General features: G+C 39.1%; 1 protein-coding gene across 1 annotated transcript; it reads left to right on the top strand.

Annotated features, from left to right (window-relative positions):
- The first annotated feature begins 5,265 nt into the window (after positions 1-5,265).
- Positions 5,266-7,584, top strand: LOC132792598 (aspartate aminotransferase, cytoplasmic-like). The gene is made up of 4 exons (XM_060802027.1): positions 5,266-5,744; positions 5,799-6,273; positions 6,330-6,498; positions 7,148-7,584. The coding sequence occupies exons 1-4, from the start codon at positions 5,370-5,372 to the stop codon at positions 7,503-7,505; spliced, it is 1,377 nt and encodes a 458-aa protein (XP_060658010.1). The 5' UTR covers positions 5,266-5,369; the 3' UTR covers positions 7,506-7,584.
- Positions 7,585-9,676: the final 2,092 nt, after the last annotated feature.

The following is a 9,676-nucleotide window of genomic DNA, read 5'->3' as shown; positions in this document are numbered from 1 at the left end:
AAACTGTATAAGAGAGAGAAAGAGAGAGGAGAAAGACCATCAATAGATAAAACCAGTGTCCTGCCTGGCAACAAATTGATTTTGTTGTTTTCCCAATTTCTTTGGCTGCTCTCAACAATTGTTGTATTGATTTTAATGGCTGCGTCTCTGATAATTTTCCAAGGTCGACATTTTGGGTAATAGACCTGTCTTGATTTATGTGAGGCTGCCGCCCAAGAAAATTGTTTGATAAAATGAAAGCGGATTCTTTTTCGAATTTTTGAAATTTTAGAGCAACGTGTGTGTCTGAGAACACTTTGCTAAATAATTTTCATTGATAAATGCTTGCTAAATTGAACTAGATTTCAATCCGTTGAAGCTTTCAGCAAACTGTCTCATAATTGAATTCGCAATCCAACAAACAGGTGAGTTTCTGTATCCATTTCAATAAATACAGCGTGCTCTGATTACAATATCTCAGAGGCAGAGTGAACTACATACTTGAGAAGTTGAGCCTTATTATCCAGGGATAGATACGGGTATCTAAGTAGAAGAGAAACATACATACATACATACATACATATTTACATAATCGTCGGATCAAAGCTTGGGCTCAGCGTTACAGGCGAAAGTTGAAAGTTCATTAGTAAGCCATAAAGTAGACTATAAATTCATGCATACACAACATATGTGTAGCACACACACTCAGAGACACACACACACACACACTCGCACACATGGTGAATGGCTCATTATCAACACCCACGCAGATGGCAGCGAATCTGTTAAGCAGCAGCAGCAACAACAACAACTGAGGATGTGGCTACGACGCAGTTCAAGTGGTTTTTCCTAACGGATGTGTGTGTGTGTGTGTGTGTGTGTGTGTGTGTGTGTGTGTGTGTGGGTGTGTTAGTGTGTGTGAGGGGCATATCTTTAGGCGCCATCCAACCACATATCTACATTTAAATTATGCAAGTTGTTGTCTAGGCTCCTTCGTCTATTTCTCTCATGCTGCCATCCTATCTCTCCGTCTGTCTATCTCTCTCTCTCTTTCTCTCTCTCTTCACTTTTTTGCCATCTCTCTTCATCGGTTTGTCTGTCTCTCTGTCTGTCTGTTTGTTTGTTTGTCCTGCCGCCTGTGTCTTTGACCCAGAAGCACACATTTAGGCACCGCGCCGCGTTTTATGCTACGCTTTTACACACAGCACATCTAAATATATGTATATGTATACAGTAGTAGTCTCTATCTGTATGTATGTGTGTGTGTGTAGAGCAAACTTTTGGGGCAGCTCACGGTTTTTATATTTGCACATGTTTGTCAGCCTGCAGCAATTTGGCTACATACTTTGCTACCTTCGGATTCTATATTTTTTATTTGCGCCTTCTGCTGTTTATTTGTTTAAATTTAACGCATCCTCCTCTGCTTCTCCACTTTCTTCTCTTTTTTGCTTTGCTCTGCAGTTTCTATTTATATATGTCTAATACAAAGTCAGCTTTTTATAATGGGCGTTGCGCCAAATTATGCTACAACTTTTTTTACATTATTCTCTCTTAGCCTATGGGCAAAAAAACTGTGTTTAATTTTGTTTGATAATTAAGCTAATTAATAAAAGAAATGTTGAAAAAAATATTTGATCTTTTTTTAAACAGAATATTGTTTAATCAAGTCTACTTATTTGAATAATTCAATCATTTTTATTTTAATTTTGAGACTTTTTGCTAGTTAAATTTAGTTAATAATTTAACATGCTTCAAGCTCTTTATTAATTATGATTTCACACTGACGCAAATCAATTTGAATAATTGAATATATTCTATAGCCTAAAGCCAAAATATAAATTGCGTGTTAATAAATAAATTTGATATTTTCAACTGATTTCTATTGAGTAATTGCTAAGTATGCAAAAGGTCATTGTTTTGACATGTTTATTGATAACCATTCAATCAAAGGTCAGCAAACCATTTTGATAGATTTTTCCATTTATTTCTTATATATTTTCCTTTTACTTTTACTTCAGTTTCGGTTCGATTCATTTGTTTGCAGCAGTCGAGAAATTATGTAGCTCCTGTCCTACGTTTGGTTTCGCTTTCACATTGCTTGAATTTTCTTTTATTTATATTTCGTTTATTGCGCGCTTCGTTTTCAATTTTCATTCCACAATATTTATTTTTTTTTTGTCGACGTCATTGTGTCGTTCTCTTCTCTTCTCTTCTTTTTATTATTTTTTATTTCTCCTTTGGGGTGGACGATGTCTAACCCGTGGGCTGCGTTGCGTGAAATCGCATCAGTTGTACAAACTTTAGGCGCGTTATTTAATTTGCCATTGAGGCAGTGCGCTCCATTTATTCAGTCCACGTTCAGGTCCTTGTCCAGTTCAGTTCAGTTCAGTTCTGTTCTGTTTGGGGCTAGTCAAGTTTTGGCCAGGAGCAATGAAAAAGTCCGCTCAGCATTTTTCCCCCAATTGTGTGTGTGTGTGTGTGTTTTGCAGGCAAAACTTTTCGTATGCCAACAATTGTAGAAGCTTATTTTTAGGCTTGATCAAATTTAATTACAGACAAAGGCAAAGCCAAACGCTGTATTAGAAAAACCAACTTGGAAAAATTAGCACACTTACCGTCACAGTTTGGAGAAAATCAATGTGACCTTGGCAAACTTAAGTCAATCAGTGTGGGGCCACTCGAGTCATTGAACATGACCCAGTTTGATACTTGCTAAATAATTGATCAGTTGTGCAGGAAGTACAGCAGCTTGGATCTGAGCAATTCAAAGAAAGAACGAGAGACAGCGACTCAAAGCCACCCGCTGAGTCAGTTTGTTATTAGCCATTGTTCGACACGTGCGCCAAATTTCACCCTCATTGAAGGTCCTTAAAGTCCTTGGTCGTATCCGTATCTAATTCTAGCTGGCGCCATTGACGTCTACCTTCTGCTGCCTGTTGCTGCTGGCTCAGCTTGAATCTAATCTCGTAATTTGACGCTATTCTTAATTTGCGAATAAATTCAAAGAATATTTGCCAGATTACCTTTTGCTAATGGCATTCCATTGAATTGCGTCGTAATGCGAGCTGAATTAAATTTGTACAACTTTTTTTTAGGATTAAGTTTGATTCACTTCAATTTGTTTGCTGACCTTTATCTGCACTACAATTTGACCCTTGAACATTTATTAGTCTAATTAATAAGTTGAATTATGCAACCGACAAAACTTTTCGTCAAGTACGCACTTGGGGGAAAAAATATGTAAGAGGGAAAAGCCTCGGCATAATTCAGTTTAATAATTTGACTTTGCCGTATGAGTATATTAAAGTTGTTTATACTTTTCGGCTGCTGCAAGGCTAATGATATTTAAATTTCGCCTGCCAACAAACTTTGCACATTTGTTGGCTCCGAAAAAAGTCCTTATTAAGTTGCTTCTTGTTTACGAGTGCACATTTAAGTTCTTGGACTAGACTTGACTTTGACTTAAAGTGCTGCCGTAAGTGCCATAAACGTGGCTCAAATATTTAACGAGCCTTTCACTTGCCGCCTTATTAGGGCACTCGCTCGCTTGTATATTACACATACGCAGTGTGGTCGCAGCTCGTCAAAGCTGCTGACTGAGTAGGCGCCTCGTTCAGTTTGATTCATAATTACACACTTATTTCCACTTAATGGCCACATCTATATCTAGAGTTAATGCGCTTGCGGTCGTTTTGTTGCCGCCATTTGCCTTTTTCCTTTGGCCTCCGCTTTTATTCTTCTGAGTCTTGCCTATGCACTTTATTTATCTGTTGACCAAGTGCTGGACAGCGCTTTAACTCAGCACAACTTTAATGTGCTTATTATCTGCAATTACGCTTGTTAACTCTCAACAATAACAGTCGAGTTTATTGTTCAGCATTGATTTAATAAACATAATTCGAGTTTATTGTTTTTAATTATTTGAGTTAACTTAATTCAAAAGATTTTAAAGCTGCCTTAAAACTAGTAAAGTTTTACTATTTTAACTTGGCAAACATTGTAGTTCACGCGCTTGTTTAACATAAGTAAAGTCACACTTCCAGCTTGTGTCATTTTGGCAATTACTATTATCGCCAGGATGCAAGCGGAGCGACTGGGGGGAAGACGAAGCAAATTCTACTTTGCGCCTTAACCCAAATCAAATTTGATCGAAGGGTGGGTTAAAAACTTTTTGCGAACTACATGAATTACTTATGCGCTAACGTGTTTAACGAAAAGTTTTCGGGGCTGCTATTAGTTTGAATCTCCGCCTTCTGCATCCTGGAGGGCGGCGGCTCATAAATTATGTCAATGATGCCAAATTGTTATCGGAGCGTTTGACACATGTGAAACTAACCGAACCTTGTAAATAATTAATGCCAAAGACCAGAAATTGGTAAGCGGGCAAAATAGATGTAGAGAAGTTCAAGGTTAACTAATAGGATTACGCATAGCATAGCATAGCGGGAGTAATATGCAGGACACGTGAAGGATGCGAATATTGTGGATAACCCAAAATGAGTTGTAGACTATGCTGATTCAAACTCAAAAGCGTGTGTGCAATTTGCGCGCATGTATAAGAAAATATGATGAGCGTCGAGCCAAGAAACGGCATTCACACGCACACACACATACATACATGTAGAATATGCAGGGACGACGACACAATAGCAAACAAGCAAGAAACAACTTTTGTATAGCATACTTTTTAGCGAAATTATTTACATACAAATGCTGATGATGTTGATGAAAGTGGAAAGACGACGAAGAAGACGACGACGACGACACTGGCAATGGATGGATGAATGGTTGGTTGGTGGGTTGGTTGGTTGGTTGGATGAAGAGAGGGAGGAGCACACACATATAGGGGGGCAGAAGGAGCGCAGACAAACAAGGACGTCGTCACGGCGCGCCGTCGGCGTTTGCCAAGGATCCACAGCGCAGCGGAGGCACTTGAAACTATTGCGAGAGGGCGGCTAAAATGCCTTTGCTGCTAGTTTGCTGTTGCAAATACTTTTTTTTCGGCATACTTCTACCGTAAAGGAACAGAATGGAGGGAGGAAGTTAGTCAGTTTCCTCGGCTTTTCTCTTCGCGCTGCGTGTGTGAAATGAACAAATTTTTGAGCGCGCGAAATTTCACTTGCTGCCATTTGATTAAGTGAAGTGCGCGTGTGTGAACCCCACTCTTCATTTCTTCGCTTTCGTTCGCCTCCCTTTGGCAGCGAATTTAAATTAAATTACGAGCATACAATTTCGCCGTGTCAAAGTGTTGTCTATAGAGTAATTGAAATGCTATTTGAGATTAGCTCAGTAGTAGACTCAATCTTATTCACACTTTTTAGTTTGATTTTAAATTTCAAGTGAAATTGTATTTTCTATTTCGAAATTTTTGGCCATTATTTTATCCAGCAATGAGCGCAATCTCTGCGCTGGCCCACAGTCTGCTTCAGCATGGCATTTCCAAGAGCAGCACACGCTGCTCTTCAACAGCGTTGTTTGTGCCCTTTGCTCGTGTTGAGAATTGCAAAGACAAAGATTTAACCAGTGTGGAAGCTGCATTCGAGCAGGACACGAGTCCGCTTAAGCTCAATCTTTGTGGCGATCACTATCGCAGTCCAAATGGCAAGCCGTATTTATTTCAGGCAGTGCGCAAGGCAAGAGTTGCTGTGATCTGTGATGACACTTTGCCGCATGAACCGTTGCCGCCACTTGGCAATCCCGAGTTCAATCGGATTGCCAACGAACTGATCCTCAATAAGGCAGCATCAGCTATAACTCAGCAGCGTGTAGGTTGACAGTTCATTAAACTTTTTATTCGATTTTTAACCTTCTTCTCTCAGGTACTCGGCATTCAAACGCGTTCCGGCTTAGATGCACTGCGTTTGGCGGCGCATTTTCTGCGCGATAAGATGAAGTGCAATGTCTGCCTCCTCGCTCGTCCTTGCTCGGAGCATTTCGAGCCCATCTTCAAGCGAGCTGGTTTCACCTGCCACAGTTATCAGTATTACAGCGAGGAGAAGGTCGAGTTGAACATTTATGGACTGGTTGCTGACTTGATGACTGCTCCGGAAGGCGCAGTTATCGTTATGGATGCCTGTGCCCAGAATCCCACCAGCTTGTCGCCCACCATCGATGAGTGGAAACTGATTGCTCACATTGTCAAGTGCAAGAAAATGATTCCCGTTTTCAATTTAGAGTTCCATGGCTTGGCCAGCGGTGATACCAGCCAGGATACGTGGCCTGTGCGTTACTTTGCCGAGTTTGGCCTTGATTTACTATGTGTGCAGTCGTTTGTACAGAACTTTGGACTCTACGGTAAGTTGAAGAGTAATGTGTGATGTCTTGGCAGGAGTTTAAATTACATTTTACAGATGAGGCGTTGGGTCATCTGATGGCTGTGGTCAGCAATGCCACGCACTTGGAGTCGGTGAAGGATCAGCTGGAGAGCTCTTTACTGGAGCACAATGCACAGTGCTCTTCAGTGTTTGCAAGTCGTGTGGTGTCCAAAGTTCTGACAAACTCAACACTGCGTCAAGATTGGTAAGTAGGGCTTTTAGTTAAGACAGCATTCGTAAGTATGTTTAAATTTACTCTAGTTAAGTCGTTTTCTATTTTAATTATCAATTATATATAGTGCAACTTGTCATCAATAGATTTTTGAAAATGTTGATTAAAGTTGTTTTCTTTTCGATTTTATTTCATATATAATATGAATTTAATTAATTTCTTTTATTATCTGATTTACCCTTATATGTAATCATTTAATTGTGAAAAGATTATTTCATATTGTACTTTTTGGCTTTATAATCTAAGGAAGTCTTTTACTATAGAGTAAGTAAGCTTCTCTTCAAGTTATTTTCTCATTATTGGTTTTTATTCATATGTACTACATATGATTAAACGTTTAATGATAATTTAATTCCAACTTATGCGCTGAATTTTTCGTATGTCGACTTTGACTTCTAAATTTTATTTGCCTCAATGAATGAAACATATAAATCGCTTATCAATTGAGTCGCTTAAGAATTCTGTATCGATTTCTCTCCCTTTGCCATGCATTCTTAATAAATCCTCTATAAGTGGCATTAAGTTGAAAGTGCCTGCATTAAAGTAACTTCCTCTTTAAGACCCCATTAAGTATCTACATTGAATAATGTGACATAAATATTTGCCAACTATTTCGTAACAGGGCTCTGACGCTCAAGGATATACATCAGAATATGCGACAAATGCGTTTAGCGTTGAGCAATAAGCTAGAGATCCTTAGGACGCCCGGCAACTGGGCTCAAATGAAGGACCAACAGGGTCCCCATCTCTACACAAATCTGAAGATGCCGCAACTGAAGGAGCTACGCAGTCGCCACATCTATGTGCCAAATTCCGGAAGCATCAATGTGGGTGCCCTGAGGCCGAACAATGTGGATTATGTGGCTGGTGCCATCAATGATGTAATGATCTCAACAGTGAAAGCCGACGCTGCTGCTGTCAAGACGAAGGAAACTAATTTAAGTGCTATGCAGTGTCTGCAGCATTTGAATGCGCCCTAAATGCTGGTTAACTAAATTCAAATTCAAAATTCATTGTAAATGCAATTTCAATAAAAAAAGAAAAACACGAGTAAACTAATTTATGCGTTAAGCGGAATATGCTTTGTGGAAATATGCATAAAAAGGGACTGAAATGTTTCGGAATTCCTGTGGAAGTTGAGTTAGTTTTCGTTGTCAGAAAATGATAAAAAATGCACTTTGTAATTCTCGTCATCGTCATCATCATCGTCGTCGTCGTCATCGTTGTAGTCATTGCAGCACATGTCGTCTCCCAGCACTTATAAGCGTCACATTAGAGTCAGTTGCTACTGCCAGAGATATAATGCGTTTTGCCCGGAAAAACAGTGATGAGCAGGGGGTGAGAGAGCGGTGGTGGGAAGGTGGTAAGGTGACTGGGGTTATGGCAACAGCTCGTTAAACTACAGTTTAAAGGATCTGACGTCGAGGGTGCTCTCTAGTAGTACACGTACTTGTGTGTTTGACACGCAGTTTTGCAGCTTTATGAATTTATGCTTTCCCCAGTCTCTCATATGAATTGTACTATAAACTCTGCGCCACTAAGCAGGTTAAACATTCTCTTTTATGCTGCAAGCTTTAAAAACAATAAAGATAGTTGCATATTAAACAAGCGCCGACGCGCAAGTATGAAAAGTATGTTAAGGCGTATGTGATGCTATGAAAGATGTGCTCTAGGAATTTCACTTTACTTCAGACTAAGCCAAGTACTTGTAGAGAAGAGGAAAATAAAATATTATATTTAGGATTGCCAGTGATGATTTGGCATTTAAACCATGTATTATACATATTTTAGGCTCCTTATTCTTTCGGCGTGATATATAAAAAAATACAGATACAAAAATACAAGTTAATATTTTGTTAATACGTAATAATATTATATTAATTAGCTTACTTATTCCTGAATGTGTTTTAAATTGAATTATAAGCTAATTACTTACATGTTGCATTTATAAAATTATAAAGAAAAAAGCGCCGAATAGTACTAAAATATAATAAGAGCTATATTTGATATATTGATATACTGTTACATTCAAAATATATAATATAAATGAGCACAAAATACACCAGATTGTCAACTAAAGCAACAAAGATCCAACTGCATCAGCTATTTTTTCCATACAAAATTATTTCTTAAATACCTTTTACAATTCACAAAGGCGGGTATAAAAAGTCTACAGAGTAACTTAAGGTCAAACATACTCGATTCTAGCTTTGCAACTTGTTTGATTTAAAATTAAAATCCGTTTATACGAAAATATATAAACAACAAAGTTATCGCGTATTTCATGGCAACTCTGTCAGTGTTTATCTTAAACGCACTCCATAAACCGTAAATGACGCGGGTTGGGTGCCAGTTTAGAAGTTTTTTTGGTTAGTTAGGAACTTGTTGCGTCCCTAAAATATATTCACATAAATCGAACCCTTTTTCAAATGAATGTGGGTGTGTGTGTGAGTGTGTGTGTGGATGCCTGCAATGCTGCCGTTGGCGTATTTAACCGCAGAAGCCATAAATCCTCAACAGGAGCAGCTACAGACAGTAGAAAATAGATTGAAATACATTTTTTATGGCAATCCGCGTATTTGCTTTTACTTTTACTTTTTTACTTTAGTTTTTTTTGGCAATGCCCCCTTGAACTCTCTAGGGGTGAATGTTGCTGCCGCAATTTGTCAGCGAGGGCGTGTTGGGGAGGAGGAGGAGGAGTGGACACTTGGTGTCGGGCAAATCATTGTCAGGGTCAACTGAATGCCTTAAAGCGTTCTAATGAACGCCATTGAGCGAGGAACTCAGTCAGTGACTCGACTGCCCTTTCAAATCCTCAACGATTGGCGTGGAAACATGTTTCCAATTCCCCTACTTTTTCAGCTTTTCTCAATTCAATTCAATTCAATTGCTTTGACAGTATCAAAAGCAATAAAACTAGCAAGCGTGTGTGTGTGAGTGTGTCAAACATTTGGTATTTTTAAGTGTGCGTGCGGTTTTATCATTGATTGAACTTGTTTAGACGCCTCGAAGAACTCAAATTTACACTTGAAGTGTCTCGGGCGACAACCGACCCAGTTCAGGTCAGCACTTCCTTCCCTCCCCTCCCTCGCGGTTGCCAGACGTGCTGAAGCGAAACGAAATTCTATTAAGGAATTTGACAAGAAAAATG

The sequence above is a fragment of the Drosophila nasuta genome, chromosome 3, assembly GCF_023558535.2.
Source record: "Drosophila nasuta strain 15112-1781.00 chromosome 3, ASM2355853v1, whole genome shotgun sequence".
NCBI lineage: Eukaryota > Metazoa > Arthropoda > Insecta > Diptera > Drosophilidae > Drosophila > Drosophila nasuta.
Note: the sequence above shows the minus strand (reverse complement) of the source record. Positions and strands in the feature narration are given on the sequence as shown.